Source organism: Athene noctua, chromosome 2 (genome assembly GCF_965140245.1).
Source record: "Athene noctua chromosome 2, bAthNoc1.hap1.1, whole genome shotgun sequence".
Lineage (NCBI taxonomy): Eukaryota > Metazoa > Chordata > Aves > Strigiformes > Strigidae > Athene > Athene noctua.
In genome coordinates this window covers 95,188,475-95,212,232 of record NC_134038.1, presented here as the reverse complement: position 1 = coordinate 95,212,232, position 23,758 = coordinate 95,188,475, and the positions used below count along the sequence as shown (strand labels likewise).

The 23,758-nt window shown below is 42.4% G+C and overlaps 1 protein-coding gene across 3 annotated transcripts in view; it reads right to left on the bottom strand.

The window, feature by feature from the left end:
* The window catches only part of DSP (desmoplakin), a 39,578-nt gene extending 16,283 nt beyond the window's left edge, over positions 1-23,295 (bottom strand). For all 3 annotated transcript variants that reach the window (XM_074899646.1, XM_074899647.1, XM_074899648.1), the window contains exons 1-13: positions 22,709-23,295; positions 13,389-13,491; positions 11,559-11,707; positions 11,054-11,228; positions 8,376-8,504; positions 7,157-7,207; positions 6,011-6,172; positions 4,989-5,093; positions 3,678-3,773; positions 3,314-3,439; positions 2,294-2,446; positions 611-765; positions 107-233 (exon numbers count right to left, since the gene is read on the bottom strand). In XM_074899646.1, coding sequence (XP_074755747.1) covers positions 107-233; positions 611-765; positions 2,294-2,446; positions 3,314-3,439; positions 3,678-3,773; positions 4,989-5,093; positions 6,011-6,172; positions 7,157-7,207; positions 8,376-8,504; positions 11,054-11,228; positions 11,559-11,707; positions 13,389-13,491; positions 22,709-22,899 — 1,722 coding nt within the window. In that variant the 5' untranslated portion in view covers positions 22,900-23,295. The remainder of the gene's footprint in view (positions 1-106; positions 234-610; positions 766-2,293; positions 2,447-3,313; positions 3,440-3,677; positions 3,774-4,988; positions 5,094-6,010; positions 6,173-7,156; positions 7,208-8,375; positions 8,505-11,053; positions 11,229-11,558; positions 11,708-13,388; positions 13,492-22,708) is intronic.
* Between the last annotated feature and the right edge of the window lie 463 nt (positions 23,296-23,758).

Genomic DNA, 23,758 nt, shown 5'->3' with positions numbered 1-23,758 from the left:
TTTGCAGAACATACACCTGCACAGGACACAGCAAGCACTGTTTGGGACAACAGGGGTCAGGTCATGGGTGTCTCTGGTTTACAGGTAAGGCCAGCTGGAGTCTTACCTTGGCAATAGTCATTGCTCTGATTTTCTCAATGTCAATCATGCAATAATGCCAAGATACCAGGCTCTTCATGTTGATATACAATTGGTTCCACAAAGCTAAAATTGCTTCATAGTACTGCTCAATTCTGAGATGAGAAAAGAAATTCCATGGTCAAAATGCATCTGTCCTTGTGGCATAGCTACAAAACATCCAAAGAAACATCCACCAGATGTGGAGTGTGTTAAGGCTTGTTCTCTACTTGAGAAAATCTTTGAAATTAATTTATTCATGACTTCCATTACTAGAGATGAAAAAAACACTTGTAAAAGTTAAGTTTTAAATATTTTTAGATCCCAGCAAGCTTCGCGGCAGTGAATTTCCTCAAGTTGAGGGTTTAGTCCTTAATCCCCCACCGAGCACTGTGATCAAGGCACAGATCAGATTTTGTGACTGGTTGCTATTTTGAGTGAACTATTCTATCTGCTCCTGGTGGTAGGTGTCCAAAACCAGGCAGCAACTCACTTGGTAGCAAGATCCACTGCTAATGGATTGGGGGGTGGGATGATAAGACTAACAGATGGCACCAGCATATCCACTCCTCCAGGGCCAGTCACCAGCCACTTGCTGCGCTCATTATTGTCCTTCAGGATACATTCATCTCCTTTGCGCACTGTTTTCTGTAATGAACGCAGAACAATATTTTTTTCTTTAGTTAAGTAACATGGCGTTTCTAAGAGAGACAGACAAGGAAGGTACATCTAGATCACAGAAGTGGGAGTGCTTCCCAGCTGCCAGGTCTGGGTCTGCATCTTGGCTTAATAATGGGGCAAGAGATCAGTACAGATTAACCCCTTCTCCCTGAATCTGGTTTCCCTGTGAAGAAAACCCAAGAAAACCAAGTGGGAGCCACAGAACACTGAGCAGTTGCCAGTCTGATTGATCATCAGACTTGGGTCTTGCATGACAACATCGAAGACTGAATGTGGACACATGGCCACAGCAAGCTATACAACCATGCATGGCAGTAGGCAAGTGAGCTGGAGGCATAAGGATGCTTAGTGCTGCATCCATATTTGTGCAGGGACTGGGAGCAAGTGCAGCAGAGTTAGATCCACCAGTCCCAACTGCCAGAAATCCTGACACCATGTGGCCATGGGTGTGGCTATGGTGCAGGTTACACCCACTCACATCCAAGAGGGAAAGGCTCCTCCTATCACTTATTCTGACGGGACTCTACCTGCATCACAACTCTACAGCCAGCAAATACAACTTTTGACATAACGAGTAAAAGGCCACAGCCTTTGCACTGATCTGAGCATGCAGGGGCTCCAGACTTGTCTGGGCTTACCTTCATCAGAGGAGAATTTAATCATTGCTTAAAGAGCAATTGCCAAGCAGTCAGGTAACTACTGCCTAAATTTGTTTAGTTTTGGTTATATTAAGAACAAATAGCTACTCTGTGTGGGCTGAACTTCTGTGATTCTGGAATAAAATGTGATACGGAAGAGTGCAGACACAGAGCAGATAGCAGAAACCCCATATTGTAAACACAAATCAAAGTGGTCAGTTACTGGTCACTACAGGAGTGCAACCTAGTGAACAAGTTTTACAGACAACAGAACTGAAAAACTGCATAATTGACCAGTCAAGAGGAAAGAGCACAAAAGCAGAAAACACATATAAGCCTACTGTTAAGAAAAAATATAGAAATAAACCAAAGCAGCTCCAGTACTGAAAAATAAAAACTACCACCATCGATTTCATAGTACCTCAACCAGCAATAAACTGGGAATACCAATGACTCACGGTACATTCCTCACCTTTTGTTAGATGAAGTGTTGACCTAAGGACCCAGAGAGACACTGGAAAAGTGAGCAATCACCAAAAATAAGGCATAGATGCTGGGAAGCATCTGTATAACAATTTATCCATGAGACTTTTCTGTGCTAATCTGAACTATGAGTATTAATGAGTATTTAATGGAATAATAACAATAATTTTGTTTAGATTTATTAACCAACCAGAACCTAGCTTGTTTACTTATAATTGCAAGAATGTCAGAGCTTTTTTGCCAAAGAAATTTAAATGCTGACCAGAAGCAGACAAAGGGGTTACACCTATCAGCGCAACAGTTTTGTTTACTAAATAATTTGCCATGTTCTAGTTTACATGATGTTCATGCTCAGCCAAAAAGGGATACAATACCAGATCCTGTTTGTAGTCACACAGAGCCTTGAGGATAATAGGCTTGTTACTCCGGTAGTCTGGGTTACGTGGCTTCAACTGCACAATCTTCTTGGATTTATTCACCAAACTCTGCACTTGCCTCTTGTATTCAAGAATTCTCTCTCGTTCATTCTGCAAAGATAAACTGTATGTTAAAAATTCATTCTAAAAAGAAACCACATCTAGTTTCCACTGCTTTATTAAGACAGGGATACATCTGGAGCTCTTGGTAGGCAAAACTTCCTTTAGCCTTCATGGGATGAGTCATTGGCCTATAATATAAAACTGCAGATTTAAAAAAAGAAAAGAGAAACATCAAACTAAGTATCTTTGCAGCTCTGGTAAGCTGCAAAGTTTGCAAAACTTGCAAAGCACGTTTTTCCTACAGACCTGCAATGTGGTTAAAGTGATGTGTAAGTAACACAGGAATAAATGGAAGAATCTACTATAACATGAATGCTAACCAAACAAAAAGTAGTAATTACACTCTTAAACCTGACTTCATCAATTGCCCTTTTATATCACTGACCATTGTTTCTCCAGTATATTCAATTTGGAATTGTAGTGCCTAATTCATGATGAGCAAATGGTTAGCTAAAAAAGCTGAGTTAAGTCCTTTCAAAGACACTACAGTGATATAGTGACATGACAAATCATTTATTAAACGCACTTATCCTTTGAGGCCAAATTTTTTCTACCACCTATAAATTAAAGTCTTTCCTTTTTATAATTTGTTAGCATGTCAAAAACTTGGGAATTTGTTGGGGTCATTCCAGATTTAAAAAGAAGTCAGAGTTCCCAAACAGTATTACACAAAATAACACTGATCCATCTGTAGTCTCTCCTAAGAAATGGGCAATAATATACAGTTATGGTTTCAAGTTCATACAGTACTGAATATAAACACTGCAGTACAGTTGGGTTTACATTTGGTATCTGAATAGGGCAACTGATTTCAAGGAAAGCAGAACATAACCTCTCAGGTGGGTGTGACAGTACCTCCAGCTCTTTGATCTGCTCCAGCAGAGATTGCAGTGACATGCTCTTATCACAGATGAACTTCTTTCTGATGGAGTCTTGCAGGTTTTTCAGGTAGCACTCTGTGGCTTGGGCCTCTTCAAAGAACTACAGGAGAAAAGTTGTGATTTCAATAGTGCATAGCTCTTAACGTCTGCTAAAAATCAACGGATTCCTTTCATGAGAAATCCCAGTTCAAATCTGGCAGATTGGTAGCATTTACAATATGGAAACTGTTATGCATAATTTTGTATGGATTTAGAAAGATTTGGTACAGAAAAAAATATCTGTTATGGGATTCACACTTTTAACAAAAGTAATATGAATTCTCCACATCACTACTCACCTGAAAGTAAGCTGCATTCTCTTTCAGATGAACATCAATGCATTTGGTGATCTGAAGAATCCAGCTCCACTGAGTTTGCAATGTATCCATGTAGGCCTAACAAAAATAGTAATATACAGAACTCAAACCACCACACTGATCTCTCTCCCATACCTAGACTCAGGCAAAACTATTTATGCTCCACATAAATGCAAATGAAAAATCTGCTAAAACAAATTCATGCACACAATAATGTAACTCATGCAAATAGTTCCCCAACTTCTAAGCATCTATCTAACTGAAATTAATTCAATACCTGCTTGTGAGATGCAGAGAGAAATTTGTTCATGACTTGAATTTTGTTTGCTCAGCATAAAGCCTGAAGTGCATGAACAAAAAGGGGTGAAATGCACAAACAGTAGTGCAAATAAAATATTTCCATTGCAAATTGTCAAGTTCTCCTTCTTCCAAAGAACATTTTTTATGATGTCTATTTTTAAATTAAAACTTCTCAAGTAGTCCTCAGTCTTTAGAAAACTACACACAACTTTTATTTCACTGCTACAGCTTACAAGGATCTTTCCTTTAAGGCAGAAACTGACCACAGAAGAAATATGAATGGTGATTTTACACAACATGATAACAACAAAGTAAATACACTCAAAAGCAGAAAGGAGTCTTCTTCCTATTAGCTTCTTTCAGATTTAGGGTTCTTATGCACTCTTAAAATTATAGCAACTACAGCATTTCCTAATAAAATGAGATTTTTCAAATTGTTGCAGCCTTTGTAATTGAAAGGTAAATGTACACCAAGCTGTGAAAGCAAAAATGTCTTGACTAAGCTGTAGAAATGCACCATGAATTTCACCTGCAGAAAGTATTTGCACTTGGATTAAATATAAACCCTCAACAAAGGGTGTGGCTTTCTTCAAAACATGCCCTACTAAGATAGCAGAAGAACAATGACATTCATTCCTACCATAAATTCTGCTGCACTGTAGTCAATTAAATGAGATACAGCAATTTCAATACACTCAGACAACTCCCTAAGTCTCGTATTATTTTTAACATGCCTCTATCATCAAATTTGACAGCAATGAGGGCTCTCTCCATAGCTCTTAAGAAGCCTGCAGTTGTTGTGGCCAGGTCTGTAGAGGAAGGTAGTAACATTTAATAGAGCAGCTCATACAGCCGGATAAAAATAGACATGCTTTTTGGCAGGCAAACCCTTCTCAGGTCCAAATGCAGCATTTAATTTGTGGACTTTCACCGAGAACTTTTCCCACATAGCAAATAAAGGAACAAGCAAAATCACACAAACTCTTAACTCACCTCAATTTTGTCTGAAGCAGGGTGCTGGTTGAGCACTAGCTGGTCACTTTCTTGCTTTAGCTTGTTGAGTTCTTTTTCTTTAAGCTCCAGTTCACTCATGCGTTTCTAAACAAAAACATGGCATTAAACAAACCCCAAATGTACACTGCACAGGATGATTTACTTACTATTTTCCAGATAGTGGTGATAATGTAAAATTATCCCTGCTAAGGCTACATAGCAATTCTATTCAGTGTAACTGAATTTAATTATGAAAACAGCAGAATCAAAGAAGGTATAATCATCTCAGTCCTAGTCTCTAGGCTTGTGGCTTCACAGAGCAAAGCGCCCAAAGTTCTGCCTCTCCTAGGAAGCAAAAATGACTGCATCTTGCAACATCCTGAACAACAGAACTAAAAAAAAAAGTACCTCCTTAATACTGTGAACTTTCCTTTTACAATTTGGTGATCAGTACCAACATTGGTTAAAGAAATGCACATGCTCAATTTCCCTATGTACACACAGAAGACAAAGAGAAGTGCAAACTACCTCTGACCGTGCACTCAACATTCTGCTGGCCAAACCGTCAGAGGAAGAGAGCAGTTCCCTCTAGTATATCTCTACTTCCTGGTGAGAGACAATCAGGGCCAAATATATGCACCGCCTAACCCCTACATAAGTCCTAACAGGGAGTTAAACTGCTTGATTCAAGTCCCTTAGTTTAGCATGCCAACATAATGACTGTGCATAAGCTCTGTGTGATTACTAGTCCACAGTAGACTGTGCTGATAAGGCCAGCTTCCAAGGTCAAAAGAAGCTATGACAACTGGTTGAATGAGAGCACAATCTTCCAACAGATGTCTAATCTTGACTCAAGAGGTTGTCATGCAGTACTTAATCCAAAAGTGTTGATAAAAATCCCCAGGAACTTTGAAATAGTGAGGAAATGCCTGTCCTGTGATCAGTCCCCCTGAGCCAGGTTGTTCCTCCTTCACTATCCCAAGAGGGCCCATGGAAAGCATGGGGAGGTTGAGCTGTCTTACAGAGAAGGCCTCCTGCTTCCTCGAGATGTCAGTGTTCCTGTCACTCCAGTCATACAGAAGCTCCTCTTCCTCACAGTCATTGATCCACATGATCTCTCTGCTGGTGGCTTGGATGAGGTTCTGGAATTGACGGAGCTGATCCATTCTCTCAAAGGAGTATTTCTGCAAGGAATTCCAGAAATGAGAAGCCATAAACACAGAAATGCCTGTGCTAGGTGGAGAAGGGGAAGTCAAGAGCAAAGCATGTACTTTTTTTTTTTTTTAAACTAAAATAACAGTAAAAATCACACACCTATAAAACCTGTTGGCAATGGACATCAGGTAATCTGCCCGGGTTTAATGAGCTATAAAACCTGCTGGCAATGGACAGTGAACAACCTGTCTGGATTTATGTAACAATGGGAACCTGAAGTCAGCAGTTTCCAAAAGTCAGTTCAAACACAAATGTAGCAGACACGTAGGGAGAAAAGCAAAAAGGCATTGGGGAAAGCACAAGAAATGTATGACCATTTAACATCACTTTTAATTGCATTTGCTGCTCATAGTACATCCTTGATGTTGTAGCAGCACCTTTTCAACAATGACACTTCACTAAAAGATCCCTTCTCTGTGCTCACATCATAATATACATCAGGTTGCTTGAAACGTGTAAAGGAATCAGCTTCCAAACCCAAGGGTTCAATCTACCATTTGCACGTGGTTCTCACTGTATTTTACATGAAGATCTAAAGCGTAGAAGATGCAGAGCCCTAAACAGAATTTGCTTCTAATCCCATCTTTGAGTCACTTTTTAAGCCACATATATAGACTAACTTTGTCGCTACATTTACTCCCATCAAGGAGGCAGAGTTCTACTCTCCACCTGCTTAGTGACCAACTCCCTTCAACAGGTGCAAACTAGAAACCTCCTTGTGAGGATAAGCCAATTATACACCACGTAATGAATTAATCTCAAATTTATGACTCGAACTGAACTTTATAGAAACTACAAAGCACTATCAGTTTACTGCTGAATATAATTATTTAAATATGGATCTGTCACTCTGTTGAAACCTTAAGTGTCCCTTGACTATCACACTGGTGTTAATAAAGCAAAAAGAGCATTCATCATAGAGGGTATCAAAAATGAACACATCTTATGCTCACCAGCAGTCCTTCATATTCTTCTTCCAGCTGATGAACTGCAGCCTTCTCTCGCTGAAACAGACAGAAAACATTTAGTGAGCCTTTTACAAGTTGTTTATTTGCTGATACTTCCTTTACAGTGCCAGCATCATAATGTTACAACCACAGGTGGTAACCTGCAAAAGCCTGCAAGAGACATAGGTAAGTAGCAGATCTGCACTGCTGGAGGATGACAGGAAGTATCAAAAACAAGGCTTGGACAAACTTACTTCCCTCAGGAATACTTAGTACATAAGCAAAGTTGCACATAACCCTTGTAATACCAAAACAGCTCCCGAAACTAGATCTCTTTCTGTACCAAACTTCTAGACAGCTGTGGGGAACCAGCTAGTCCTAGAGCTAGCTTTGGAGATTATGAAGTAGTATAAACTAGAATGTGAGCAGGAGGCTCCAATTTTTATACTCATTTCTATGACTGGGAACTTTCACAACTTTGGAACTGGTATTCCATAGGGCCAGACTATCTCCTTTCCCATTTCAAGCAGAAGGGAAAAGGAAGTAACACCCCTCCCACTCTTCAGCTTGGCCTATAGATCAGAGCTCCAGAACAGAGTGCCTTTTCTTTAGATTCAACTCTGTCTCCTCCTGTCCATGTGAGCAATTAACAGAGAAGAAGAATGGGAATGAAGCAAGCCTCCTCCCTCCTATACCTAGCTGCTGGGCTGATAGGAGAGGAAATTAACCACTGCACTTTCAATGACAATTTAATTTCAATCACAAAATCCAGAGGGGAACAGAAGGCTCAGAGGGGGAAAAAAAAAAATTTAAAAAAAAATCCACAGCCCAGAATTTGGGCATTTTTCACAGAAATTCCCTTATCACTCCAAGCCCACCCTATCCTTTCTCTTTCTTGTTTTAACATACCTAGACAGAAAGTGAGAATAATCACTTCTAGCCATTTTTTTCAAAAATCTGTTGCAATATTTATTTGCCAGCCTTGATATACAACAACAAAATGTCAAAGAGCTACTAAATTTTCATTTTAAAATTCTTGGGAAAGAAGTAGAACACAAAATAATCATGAAATAATAAATATTAGGGTTAAAAGTGGCTGCTGTCATGACACCAGTGCTTTCCAAAAAGAAGCTGAGATATCCAGCATTCCTTTTTGTAGTGGAACACCAGCAAGCCAATGATATAAATCTAGACTAAGCAACCTATAAGGGGAGACAATAATTACCAGATCTGTTTTCACTTTGTCCAGGTGCCAGCGATAGTCTCCAATGGCATTGTGAGTTCTCCTGTGGTCACCAATTTGTTGCTCAATAGATGCTGCATCAAACCCCCATTTCACTAGCTCCATTTCAGCCTAGGAGAAAGAGACGGTATTTGTACTTTCATTTCCAACATTATTATCTAAATCAGAGCAGAAAGGGATTGAACTGAAGGAAACATGACTATGCAGTAGAGAGTAAAACTGAACAAAGGGAAGTTCAGAATAGGGGGTTACAATTTCTTAAAATTGTTACCACTTAAACTGTGTGACAGGCTCACAAAGTAGAAGAAACAAAGTAAGGAAAATATTTGTTGCTTAAAATTGGACTAGATGAAGCACACTCAGTAGTGTATTTTCATCTGTTTTCTTTGGACCAAACTGTTCGTTTATGTTTTACGGTACAGATACATTCTTATCACTCTGAAAACAAATACCGAGTCAAATTCTGTAGTCCAGCACTCTACATTTCCATTTTAATTACGTTCATGTAAACTCCCAATAATTTCAGTTAAATGCAGTTTAAATTTAAAAAGAGAAGATGAACTGAAATTATGGTAGAACATGTTGTTTGTCTTGCATTTTGGCAACATTTACTGTAGGATGCCAAGGGAAAATCTCTAGGAACACCCTTTGAAAAACAGCAACACACCTGGATAATTACAAACTCAAAAACCATCTGACTGCAGGCCTCTGTTTCATTATTTTCAAATATTAAAAGCCACTGAATTCACAATTCAGCTCCTCAAACTCCATCTTTTATGCTGTAAAGACACACTCCGTCTCTGCCTGAATGCCTGTCTGCGCACATGAACAGTAAAGAAATAGGTATCTTAATCTTGTGTTGGGACTGAATTTGATAATTACCAGCCTGGAGCCAAATCTCTATGAGTCAACAGATGACAATAAAGCCCAAACCACATTCATGCGTGGGGGTTCAAAGGCAGTGTTGAAAATGATCCAAGAAACAAACCCATTATGAATTCAACCATCTAAAAGTTACAGGACTTTGACCCTTCTCGTTGTATTTAAACAGTCTAAAGAGTCTAGCAACAGCAGTAGTCCTGGCCAGCTGCCAGTATGTGAACAAAGGCTGTCTGAATTTGACTGCACTTTCCCTAATTCTGCACTGGAAATTTGACGGACCCTCCTACCACCTGATTCTCAGCAAACCACCAAGACAGAAAACAGAACAACACTGGCAGAAAACCACAGCTGCTCAGACCTTTTTCCCACATCTCACCACATTACTAGAGGAAACACTATCCTAGTCCCAATGTAAGCAGGTAATGGGACACAGCAAGGCATGATGGAAAGAAGAGGCATGCTGGAAAGTTCAAAATAAATTTTCCCTAGAAAAACCTCAAAAGCCCAACAGGGAACTAAGTGATTACTGGCCCCACCTCAGCTTTGCCTTAGGGACTGAAAAAGGGAGAGAGCGCCTTTTACTTTCACGGGAGGTTTTGTGTGGGAACACAGGTATAAGGCAGTTGCTTATGCTCCCTGTGCTTAGCAAGGGGTGTCTGAGAAGGGTGTCACATGGCATCTTTGAGAGGTGCAGCATGTTCACCATCTTTCGTCGCTGGAAGCGTGCCCAGTGCCTGTCCAACATCACTCCACAAACTGTGGCAGGTCTGACAATTAGCCTACTCTCCCACAGTGTGTAGAGCAACCATATCTGCTGTTCCTGTCCAGGCACAATGCTTATACACGTTACCACTCAATGAGTGCACCTCCACTTCCCCTTCTTCCTCTAAAACATGTCACGCTGTGGGAGGGCACTTAAAGACTAGACTATGACTAGCACTCACATAAGAGTATGGGAACTGTACAGAGCTCTCCCCTCCTCATCTGGTTTGCATAGCAGCCACCTGGCAAACACCACACGCAGATAACAATGACAGGATCACTAAGCAACAACCTAATAAAGAGAGATAAAAATAATGCAATTTCAATTTACAAGGAGTCTGCAAAGTATAACTTCAGCCACCTTGTTCCATCCTCCCTACCTGTCTCTCAGAAAGGGCTGTCCAACCACAAACACACACTTTTCACTTCAGCGGCAACAAAAACAGACTATGGGCTCTCAACATAGGCAAATTTATCCTGGGAATGCAACAGATAGCAACTTCAGCATTTTTATCAGTGAATTCTGAAATTCTAGTCCTGTGGCAAGCGGCTCCATCTTCTGGCTCCCAGTATGATAAGGATAGATTAGAGAAGAACAACTGTAAAATCCTGGACAATGGTTAAATCTGAAGCTGATCCTATCTGTGTAAAGGGTTAAAATAAGTATGAATCATAAAGGAAATCTGTGGAAGGAAGGAAGGAAGGAAATATCAAGCATAATAATCTCTAACGCAAACATGCCAATGCCTTTTGTTAACAGCTGTGTCTCATTTAGCTTTCAAATCTAACTTCCACACTTTTTCCTCTGCAAAAGATGACCCCAAATCCATGTTCATATTTCAGAAGAAATTCACTATATGTACAATACTGGGGGGGGGGGGGGGGGGGAAGAAAAAGAGAAACAATCTATTAACATTCATGTGTATTTTTAATTTTCTACTGCCACCCAAAACATTACTACATGTAAGGTGACATTCACAAACACCACCAGGTCTCTGGGTTTTGCCCAGATGTACCTTCTGCTGCCTCATCCAGTTTAAGCATTCACTTGTGACACGTTTCGTGTACTCATCCCAGCCTGAGCCACTCTGAGAGGAGTAGCAACCACCGCCTTTGGAGCTGGCCCTCCTGGCGCGGGGAACACTGATGGCTTTGTACAGGGCACGCATTTGCTCTTGAAGTTGAAGCAGCCTGAAAGGGAAGGAACCACTTAGCATCTATGATGAAAACACACAGAAAACATGTAAACAACGCAATTCATCTACTGGACCACAGAGTATTCAAAACAAAGTGCTGAAACCACAGGCTGTGGAAGAAATATGCTGACTAAAATTTCATTGGGACAACTAAGGTGTGAAATTCTTACTGCAAGGCCTTTCTCCATGTTAGCATGCCCTAAACAGATTCAGTTCTACCTTCTTGATTTCTGTCACATCCTGCAACACCAGGGAAGGTGAGCACTTGAGACACCACAAACTTTTATTAGCTACATTTCCTCCCCCAACCCTTCCCTGGCAATACCTTTTCTGATACATCTCACAGGGCTGGCCCATCTGCCTCATCTCTCTGATCAGCCCATCCAGGATATCCATTTGGTCATTTGCCTGTGCAAAACACTCTTCCAGATCTCTGTTCCCTCTAATCTGGACACCATCCCCATATTTCAATTCCTAAAACAAACAAAACAAACAAAAAATAGATGGGAGATTAAATTAAAAATTCATCAACTAAGCTTCAGCTTGTTGTTTCAAAAGAGATGTTATGAGGACTGATTATTTTTAAGAAGCGTGATAGGTTTCAACTGCTAGGTCTCTGATTGCCAATTTTAACTGGTGAAAGGCAAATTAAAAGAGGAGCCACAGTCATTGGAAAGTCCTTATTACAAATAAAATATTAAAGAAAATTATTAAAACATAACATCAATCAAACCTTTCCATAAAGAACAGCACATCCTAATTAATGTTTATGCAGTGAAGCCAAGGCTTCCCACAGTGTGCTAAATTTTTAAGACCTTATGTTTTTGTGTTTAGAGGATGAGAAGCAAATGCTGTCCTAGTGTGAGTTGGATATTGCTCCTTATTTTTCAGGTGTTTCCCTGAAGTTCTAAGACTTTTCTCCCCCGCTAAAATGCAGACTGCACCCTGTATGCCTAGGACCAGTTCCATGCCCCGTCACGTTTGCATCCCACCTTATCACCCAAAGTCTAGGCAAATTCTCCAGACACCCTCTCAGTGCAGTGGACCAGCATGGTCATGGTGCTTCAAGCAGGAAGACACAGCTTTTTGATCTCACCCCACACTGACACAACCATGCTGAACAAAACATAAGCCAGCTGTGATTTGATTTTGCAAATAAAATGTTGATTGACCTAATTATTTTGTCCTTCAGAAAGAAATGAAAAAAACAAAGTAAGCAATGAATGTTGTGGCACCAAGCTGGAACTAAACACCACTTTCTTTTAACTTCACTGGAATAATATTAATCCTTAACAAGAGGCAGTATTTACTCTGGCATTGATTTTTATATAAACAAGCTCACACGTGCTGTATCTCTGAAAAGGAAATGAACTGCTAACCACAGAGTTCATTCCTGAAAGAATTTTCTGTCCACAGAGGGTCCAAAAGTGTGCATTAAATCACATCTACTGCCAGAACTGTGAATGAGTTTTGCATCTCAGTGGACTCAACAGCAGGATGCACTCACCACCCTGCACCTCCTCTGACTTCAGCAGGAACAGAGGACGTCCTATGTTCACCAGGACTCAATCTAGCATCAGTGAGTAAACCACCCCCAGGCACTATGGGTCTGTATCAGTGCAGTGTACAGCAAAGATCATCTGTATGCATTTGAGATTAAACAGTCAAGAAGATTTAACCTAGTTTCATATACTTGTTTAGGAATCATCTGGAAAAATAAAATAGAAGTAATGAAGGACTTTTCTATGGTGATTCAGGTTCATTATGGCCCAGATGATGATGATGGTTTTCTACAGGACACACTAAAGAGTATAAGTGGTCATAACATTATTAACATCTATTTACACTGACAGTGGTCTTGATCTAAAACTGAAAAATAAGATGCAGTAGAATCTGTTTAAAAGGCTGGAGGGGGGGGTGTTTAAATCAAGAAGTCCCCCTTTTCTTAATCAGATGCATTTCAATCTGTTTTACTGAACACAGAGTACACACGGAAGAGGGAGACCTAGGAAGGAAGAGTGCTATTCCACTCCCAGCTGAAAGGGGAGAAAGGAGATGAAGAAGCAGAGCTTGTGAGTCCAGATAACAACACAGCATTCATTTCCTGTAATATCACTTATAATCACTTCCGATAAGAAGAACAAGAAGCACTCACGGGTTGTACTATGAGCTCAGCTCGCATCAGGCAATCTGAACAGTTTTGCAAAAGCTCCTGGATGGTGTTCTGGCGTCTGGACACTGTACAGGTCCCATTCTGACTGTAGTGGGGGAGAAGAAGAAGATGAAGTAAGTACAGAATAATCACACATTTTGAAGAGACATAAGAAACACAAATTCAGAACAGCTAAGGGAAGTTAAATGGAATCACCCATCTCATTTAGCTTCACAGAGACACACAGGTTTTATCTGGCCCTCCTTCAGAACTGCACTGTGAACTTCTAATGCCAATTCCATGATGGCAGAGCCACTTTATAATTCTGTAACAGCAGGCGTGGGCTGACTTTGCCACAGAATAGAGTAGAAGGTGGAAACTAGCATGCCATAATGAAAAAGTTTTTCTTCCAGTACAAGTATTTGTAGCTTTGATAGACAAGACTTTGGCAGTATTACAGTGAGAATGAATTATTCATGACCTTTGTTAAAGTCAATACATTAGAACATATCCTTTGCATGATGTTATCGTATGTGTTGTCACATCAGTCATCGAACGTAAGAGCATAAAAGGAGAGCAGAATCTTCTGCTACACAAGTGCATGAGCACACAAGTCCATACAAGCACACCAAGGGCCCTTTTATCAGCAGAAATGCATAAAGCTAGTGCAGTGTCTTAAGAAGGAATTAATTACAAGATGCAAAAGCTACTACAAAAACAGATATAAGGCCTGGAGTTAGAGGACATGCTTTTTTGCAAAAAAATAAAGTGGAAGTTTGGGGGTTCCAAGAAAAAATTCACAACTGAAAATATTAAGGGAGGAAAAAGCCAGGATAGGTAACAGGTTCTCTATTGTTGTCTTGTACATAATCTACTGCACCCCTACCCAGAAGGCTGCTTTTCCAGCATTTGGGATTCAGCCACCAAAGCGAGCCACTGCTAGTTGAACATGGGTGAGGTGCTTCAAGCGAGGAACAACTCCTTGCTGATGGAATCAGAGCTCCCAAGCAAGCCCAGGCGGCTCCCAAACCCAAGCACTTGCCCGTGAAACTAAAATAAACCACTACTAAGAGAAAGTGAGAAACTAAGACACTTCCAAGTCTTGCCTTGTTCTCTAGCTCCTGTGCTCACAGTAGGTAACTTTTTCCATTACAAATCACTCAAGGCCCAAATCTGCCATTCAACAATAACATCAAAAAGACTACCGGTCCAGCTCTGGATTCAGACTAAATCTTTCGACTGACTTCAACAGACTCTGACCATCCTTTGCAAAAAGAACTGTGACAATGTAAAAAACCTGGCATAGCTGTCCTTGGGAAAATCACTGCAGTGGTGAGAAACATTCAATGGTATATTTTCAAGAGCTCTTCTGCAGCGAGTGCAGTTGGTTCTTCATCAGCCTGCTGTTCTCCTATCAGCTCTTCTTGAACTCAAGTGGAAAAAGTTCAAGCACTTTTCACCAGCTTCCCCCAATACCAGGGAACAGATCCTCAAAGACACAGAGACAGGACTGGAGAATCATTGGGTGACTTAAAACAAGCTGTACACACGCAACTCCTGGCTTGCACTATGACCCTTTGGCTGCACAAATGCTGCGCCCTACCGTGCTATGCACCCCTGTATGTCTTGGAAACAGCTTAAAGAAAACAATTGTGAAAAATATCACATGGGTCTGATTTTGTGCCAGGCTTCCCATCAGCTTCCTTTTCTAAATCATTCCTTCTCCTTAGGCATCACTGTTGTGTTTGGATCTAGAAGTATCTGACTGCATCTAAAATTTACATTTAATTATACTCACAATTATTCTCATGAATGAAACATAATAAATAAGAGAGAGGAACCTTCCAAGCAATTTTCTCTTTATAAAACATCAGAGGAGTGTTTTTTCTTCAATCGTCTTTTCAGTCATCTCCTGACAGCTATAAATGCCGGATATCCACCAAAGCCAAAAGAACTATAGATGGGCACCAGACTTCTGCTGTAGTAAGTCAGCATATCTCCGCTGGCTTCAGTGTAACTTCACTGACCTCAAAGGCATTACTTCACTTTACACCGAGAGGAGGTTTAAACAACAGCTGTCATAATTAACACACTAAGAAACTGTGAAGAAAAGCTATTTTCAAATAAATCAAACTCCTGAAACAATTTAAAATATAGAAAAACTACAATTACAAGCATTTCGTGTTCACCCCAATGATGTTTGAACAACACATCCAGATTTATTGTCCAAATAATAAAAAAAAGTTGGAAAACTTAAGATGGTTTAATATAGATGCATAAAACTGTTCCAAAGGCAGAAGCAGATGCCTTGAACTGGGAAGCTAAAGCACATCCTATTTAGGTCTTCAAAGATCTACAAGCTACTTGTTTACAGTTCACAGGGACCTTCACAAGAAAGTAGCAAGCCTTGAAGGCTCTCCGGTCTAGTAGATAAAGACATAACCAAAATAATGGCAGAAGTTAGAGCAATATGAACTGGAGCCAGAAAAGAGCACAATATCTCATCAATGCTGCTTTTAACACCTTGGATGTCAGTTCTGTTGTTCAACAACTAACTGTTTTGCTAGTCAAAATACTGAGATCAATATTAGGATAACGGGTGAAAAGGTACGGCCTGTGAAAGGCAGCTGATGACACTGGGCAAGCTAATGGCTTTCAAATCTGCCAGCCAACCAAACAGCTACACTGGGTTACGGGGCACACCCAGAGACAGCAGATGCCAGTGCAGGAGCTGATGTTTGATGGCATAGCTCCACCAAGTCAACAGGACTCAAAGACTTCAAATCGGAAGAGGATTTAGCTGTACAAATATATTCAAAAAGGGCATAAATCAATCTCTGAACTTAAAAAATAAAAACGCTTATCAAGAAAATACTTGAACATATATTGGCTGATAAATCAGACGGCATTAGCACAACCTCACATGGACACATCTTCAATGCTTTTCACCCATGTGGCAGGAGAGTATTGCCTGAGCAGTTCATAAAGCCCTCAGTATAATATTCCTCTTACTGAAGCCGACATGCCTTTAATGGGAATGAGTAGATCAAAGCAGAAACCTCAATGCATAGTAAGCAGACATTCAACACTGAGGCAGAAGGAAACAGCCAGCGAAAGGAAAACCATATCCAACACAAAAAATACTGGACCAAAGAAAACTGAGGCAAACCCTAACCCCTGGACACGCTAGTTGGCATCATAACATGGAGGCAAGAATGCAGCTGGATTTTCAAAGTATAATCATGTAACCTAGATCCTATATAAAAAAACCCACATTTATGTCCCTCAGAAAGAGGCAGGACCCCAACAATCCTCATGGGACACAGATAAAGCAGATTACTATAGACTGTATTTCATCAATGTCTCTCTTGCTACATCTGATTTTGTTTATGTGAAACTGAATGAGTTTAAAGTACTGTTTGGACATTGTAACAACTACTGCTGCTATGATGACAATTTAATTTGATTTTAACTCTGGCAGCATCTGAAACTTGAACCTGTGAATAGGATCCTGCTTCATGAAACACTGTAGGCACACCACACAGTGAAAACATGGACAGGTTTTTCACTTGTTTTACTGCACCCCTGTAAATACAGTGCACATTTTCAACGAGCAGAAAGTAACAAGAGTGTCAGGGACTCCTACTAATAAATATATGCATTTGCAATAATCTGACTATTTGCTGTATGCTTTGGTTTTGTAAACTATGCAGAACAGCACTGAGTGAAACAACCTGGACTACTTCAGACCCTTAACTATCTACTTGTCCCTACAACTCAAAATTTTAGACCGCGACACTTGTTTTGAAAGCAACTCATAAATTTCAAAAAGATACTATTAAGCCAAGTTCAGTAGTAAAATGACTTAGTTTTAATAGTTATTAACTAATAAAGGAACAAAGGAAAACAATGGGGTGTAGTGTCTTTGTTTTAAAATTATGAGAATACTTCAAAACACAAAAGAATAACTTTGGGATCTTAAAGTGTAGCTATGTATCTCTCTACTGCCAGAAGAGCCCTAGGAAAGGCACAGCGTCTTCACGTTGTCATCATTCTGTGCAGAAGCCATCCTGCTTGCTGCATGCCAAGGCGCAATACGCTGCTCCCTTGCTATACTGCACTCTTACTATCCCAGAGAAATGAGAGGACAGGCCAAACCTTGCTGCCACCAGGATTTGGGCAGGATAGTAGCTCAGACATCTCCCTGCTGCAATATACCCCGCCTGAGCTAAACTCAGCCATTACTTTACCAGTGAATCCTCAGTTTTTGAACTAGGATTGCACTTAACTGTTGAGCAGTACCAATGACCCTCACGAGACTCTCCAGCCTTACAGAAACAAGAAATAACTATTCCTGCTTTCCGTAAACAGGACTGAGAAATGCACTGGAGGACACGTGCTGAGTTATCTGTTGAGACAGACATAGCAAACTCAGAGGTGCCCACATCCCTGAAACACAGCAGGGCTGACTATTGCTGCCACTGACTTATTCAAGCAGTCAAAAGATTTCCTAAGCTATATGTTTTGAATAAATTATATATCCTCTGTAAACCCTTGGCTTGCACCCTTACAGGCCCAACCAAGTCGTCATTACTGCAGAACCTGAGGGGCAAGGAAGAAAGCCAGCTACCTTCTGCTTTCTCATTTGCCTCCTGCTGCTGAAGACCTGCACACCCCCAACATAAATGTCTGCAATATGGAGGCTGCTCCGGTTTCTGCCTTTGTTAGTACTCATCAAGAGGCTGCTGTGTTATCCAGGGGGTGATTTGTGTCTAAAGAAGCAGGGTGAAGGAGACACACAGAAGCAAATCCTGCAGCTCCACATAGCCTTCCAGCAGCTTCACAGCTCCTTAAAGCTTTGAAAGTAAGAAGGGGACACTCTTGGCCTAAAGATATAACATCACCAAATTAGAATAATCCTTATTAAATTTTCTGATTCCTCCACAAAATATTTAACCTTAAAAAAATGCTTTGAATTTTTAAAATGTAAAAAATAAAGGAAACTTTAAAAAAGGTCATTTTTCAGATTCAAAGTATTGAGTGACTCCTGTAACTCGACAACTAAGCAAAACAATAGTACCTCTTTTTCTCCCCCCTCTTCCATCCACACAAACATGTTTGAACAAGCAATACATTCATTAAGGGATTACCTGGTATGCCCAGGGTAGGCAAGTTAGAAGAAAAACCTGACCTGGAATCTGCATTCCCAGCACACAGCCTCCACACACCACAAGACTAAACCAACACCCATCCACCACCACCTGCCAGCTGGGTGTGTGTGCCACTGAAAATGCACAGGCATACGCTGGCAAAAGGTGGTGAAGCACAATATCCATAAGAATGTAACCAGAAATTAAAATACTATAAACCAGCTTGCCCCCCCACCCCAAGAAGGTGAATGCAAGTGTCAGAAATCGAGAGTTTTGTAGCTAAGTTCTCCCCATGTCTCTGCTTCTTGCTAGGATCTGATTTGGCACACCACGGCCTTGCCAAACTAGTCCCATCTGCCGAGTACACACATGGACTAAAACATAATGACAAAAAACCTCAAAAGATGTCTGCATCTTGCACAAACGGGCTCTAAATAGTGCTAGAAATGTGCAACCTCAAAAGATGTCTGCATCTTGCACAAACGGTCTCTAAATAGCACTAGAAACGTGCAAAAACTTAAATGAAATCTTAAGACTCCTGAGGCTAACCGTCTTCAGAGAAAGCAGGGTTTCACAAGGGATCCTACCACATCTATTTGCAGAAAATCCTAGGACATTTTCCCACCAGTATTAATCACCAGGAGGGCACCGTTTCTAAAGGCCGTACCTGCCCGGTGCAGCAGGCTGCAGGCATGCTGCCTCCCCCAGCTCAGGCCCTGGGGGAGGGAGGTGCCAAATTCAGGGTCCAGCCTGGACCATGGAAATATGCTCTGCTGTAGAGCAGCCACTTGAAATGCAGCAAAACCCCTCCACCTGACAGAGGCTTTCCCACCTGCAAAGGCACCTAGCTTGAAATCTCATGCACGAACCTATGAAAAGGTGAGCTGGGATAGGTACAACCTGGTTTTTGTCTCATGGCGTGGCAGTGTCACCAGCTGTTACTGAAACCCATTCGTTTTCTTGGCTAGCTACAGCACAGTGCAGGCTGTGCTGGCATGGCAGGTATTCAGGAGCAATTCAGACACATTCTTCCCTCTTCACCTGCCCATGTTTTTGTTTGTCACCAGGGCAGTTTTTCCCCACGCAAGGCTGTGGCAGAGGAGCTCAAAGGGGATGTTACCAGGCCAGCCCTACCACTGCTCAGCTTGGTCAGGACCCTGAAGATCCCTGCAAGACTGATGGGAAGGGCAAAAAGACAGCTTTGAATCTCTCTTCTCCAAGTTTACTTCATCAGTCAGTCCATGAAAGTAATGTTAGGGCATGTGATGTGATTTTCTAACTCCTTTTCTAACTTAAAGCACAGAAGTTACATTAACTCTTAAGCAGAATCGTATAAATTGATTTATTTTCATATCACACAGTAACCATTAATCCTAGGCTATTTTTTACCCTAATCTCAGCAATGACAAATAGAACTGCACAACTTGGACTTTTTTTCCTTCTCTCACAGCATGTCAGATTTTATCTGTCCATAGCAAAGACACTGATAAATATTTGACTGATGAACTGGCAGTTTAGAAGTGCATGACTCACTGTCAAGCTGAGTATCTGTACTCAGGGCCAAGCTCATCCTGAGTTCCCAAGCCAGAAGAAACCGGGAATGTTGTAAAAGCACCTTGCTGAGCCCTAAGGGTAGGGAGCGTCTTATACTGCTCTGTGAGTAATATAATACTCAGCACAGACTTGTTTGGCAGAATACGCCCCAAAACTTACAAGACTAGACCCTAACTTGAATCCCAGTGCATTTAGAATTAAGGTAAAGTAATCTTCCCCACTGAAAAAAGAAGCCTCAGTTTTGTAAGCTCAGTAAGTGCCACTAAATTTTGGCACTGAAGATGTCAGACTGAAGGCAATTATTAAAACCAATTCCATAGATGATGGCCCTGACCCTGCAAACACAACATGCCCAGGATTTAGTGTATTTTCTGCACACAGCGCATGTGCAAAATCAGGCACAACTGCTTTTTTTCATTATCTAGCAACAAAACACTCGGTTTTTTGGGACACAATTTAATTCAAATCAGCACTGATTAAAAATAAACCTATGCAACTCAGTAAGGTGTAAACACAAATATTGTTTTGAAAAAAAAAAAAATCCTTATTTTGTATGATCAGATCTTTTCATATTAAAAAATATATGTAAATACATACATATATATGTATTTTGATTTCATTGGCAGGGGTCTTTAGTTCCATGCAGAAGCGTCGCAATAAAGTGAACTGGAACTTTCATTGTAACCTCCTTGCCAGATATGCCTTCCCAAAAAGTTGATACGAATATTGTTATCAAGAGTAAATGAAAATATGTTGATATAAGGTCGTTAACCTCTTGATCATGTCTGTCCTTTTCACTCTTGCTACACCATCACTGAATATTAAGAAAGAAAAGCCCAACAAACTATGGACTGGTTTAAAACATGTAACAAAAGCCAAACAATGCTAAATTAAAGGAAATCATTACTCCTAGTGAAAGTCAGGAGTAATAGGGAAATCACTCTAGTGAATCCAATGCAGTTGCACCAGAGTAAAGTCTGGAAAAAGAGATCTGCCAGGAAGTAGCATGTTCTGCCATTAATTTTTCATGTCTCTGGTAAACAGCAAAGGTATTTGCAGTGGAGCACCACTAGCAAACAAATCCTCACAAATGCAACACAGCGATGGCATTTCGAACTACTAGTACGTGCACTCTCTCATGTTAAAGTCTTGAATTGTTCTAATTATATAGCAATAAATAGGGATTCTCATACTACTGTAACAGTAAGTAGACATAGCTGCAAGTCATTGTAACTAACTTACCTGTGCACACACTAAACCGAAAGTTAAACGAAGAACTAAAACTAAGAACTGGCCAAAGTAATAAACCAAAAACAGGTAGAATGCAAGTTTTGTCTTTCATTCAGTGATCTTCTAGCAACAGGTCTGATGTACCTAAACAACTCTCCACGCTCTCTAGGGTAATCCCAACTTTCTCCAAACATTCATAGATCTGCTTGATATAATAAAGTCTGCCTGTTGTCAACTGATGTTTATTATGTATGTTTAATGCCCATCCTTCTGCAATCTAATCATGATGTACTATCCATAAAATTAGGGCTTAAATTCTAACATAAATTATGTAACAGTACTTCTGAATCAATTCCTAAGTCAGTGGCATCAATAATCAGACCAGTAGGTTTAACAGAGCCATTCCATGTGTAAAAAAAGCATAATCAACAGCAGCATTTTGTACAGGTGCCTTATCATAGACCAGTGCTGTTTCCTTCGGTGACTGTAACTGTTGCCAGCTTTTCAGTCCCATGAAGTCCCAGCCAAGGGAATTAATGGAGAAGTCTTCATGACCACTGCACTTATTTTTCACACATTCAGAGCACCACTTTGCTCCAAAAAAGTCTTTTCCAGAATTGATCCATGCAGATTGCCGGTACAGCTGCATCCGTGAAAGCAGGCGTTCTCCAAACCAGGGTTCACAGCCGGGGCCCTGCCTACAAGATCTTGACCGTGCTCGCAGCAACAGGGAAAGTTAAAAAGGTAGCCGGGAGGAAAGCAGACTGATGCTGCTTGTAACACATCTTTGCTCCCCAGCCACCACATGTTAGGGGTCGCTGCATAAAAGACCATGGTCTTAAATTCCCGGGCCTTGCAAAAGCTAGAAACACACTCAAAAATTAATAAGAGAACGATTCCCACTAAAATCGTTTATGGCCCCAAAATCGTTTTCTAGCCCTAGTTATGCAACTGCTGGGGAAGACAGCGAGAGCTAAGCCTGGGTGTATGAGGTATTAAGCAATTTACCTCGGTACAGCTTGTTTTGCATCACAGAGCAAAGCGGGGGTTTATCAGCAGAGAACTGTGGGGTCAGTACAGCCAGCACAGATGCATCTACACCCCCGAGCGCGAAGGCGGGAGTCTGCCTTTTATCCCGTTAGTCTCTTCACAGAGAGTCTCCACCAAAAGTTGGTGTTTTTTAATAGATTAATTAAACCGGTTCTTTACTCGCATTTAAAAACAGCCTTCTACAGGTTGGTCTCCTCAGGGAGGAAAATAAAGGCTTGCAAGGTTGAACACCTAGGAAATCGAACCGCCAGCGGCTGACAGCAGCTGTCCCAAGGCGGGCCCGAGGGAGCGGGGCCGGGGGCCGCTCCGCTCCCCCGGCCCGGCTCGGCCCGCACCTACCCGTATCCGTCGGAGGCGTAGTCCCCCCCGTAGGTCTTCTGGTAGTAGTATGTCTTGTGGGTGTGGGTGCCGCCGCCGCCGCCCCCCACCACATGGGAGCTCATCTCGTAGCGCAGGTCGGTGCCCGACTCGGCCCGCGCCATCCGGCCCAGGGTGTTGATCCGCGGGTGCGAGCCGCCGTTCATGCTCATGGCGGCGGGGGAGCGCGGCGGGCCGCCGCCCGGGGGGACACGGGGCGAGGCGGGAAGCGACGGCGAGACTGACCCAGACCCGTCGGGGCGAGAGGCATTCACCCCCGGCAGGGCCCGCCGCGGTGCCGCCTCTCCCAGACGGCCCACCGAGGGTCGGGAAGGGCCGAGCGGCGGCGATCAGCGCGGCCCGCAGGTGAGGGGAGGGCAGGGGCTCCGCGCAGCGACGTGCGGTGCCGGGCGGGCGGCGGCGGCGGCAAGAGCGGCGGCGGCGGCAAGAGCGGAGGTCCCGTCCCGTCCCCTCCCCGCCGGCAGAGGAAAGGCGAAGCCACACCTTTCGGCGGCGGTTTTAAGCGGCGCTCCTGGGCGTGGAGCTGCCGCCGCCGCCTCGCCTGCGTCCTCCGCGCCTCTTCGGCGGCCGCCTCGAGTTTCTCCGCGGCCCCGGTCCCCGCCCCGCCGCGCCCGGCCCGGCCCGGGCTCCCCTCCCCGCCGCGGCGGCAGTGTCGCTCCCCGGTGGCCTCCTGGGCACCGCAAGGCCTGTCTCAGCCTCGCACCGGTGTTCCCACCTTCCCTGGTGCGGGGACTGCCCTCCTAAATTGCCGGTGGAGGTTGGAGCCCATTAAAAATTTCCTCCCGGCCTGTATCGTTCCCCGTAGCCGTCGGGGAGGCCTCGGGGCATGGCGGGGCTTGCCTGAGGGCTGGGCGGACCGCGGAGGGGGCGGCCGGGGCAGGGGTGCCCACGACGCGGAGCACCCTCATTCCTCCCCGGAAAGCAACCGGCACCCCAAGAAGGCAGCGCCGGTTACATCCGCGCCATTACGTCGAGGATGGGCCCAGGCCCCTGCGCATCACAGGGCCGGCG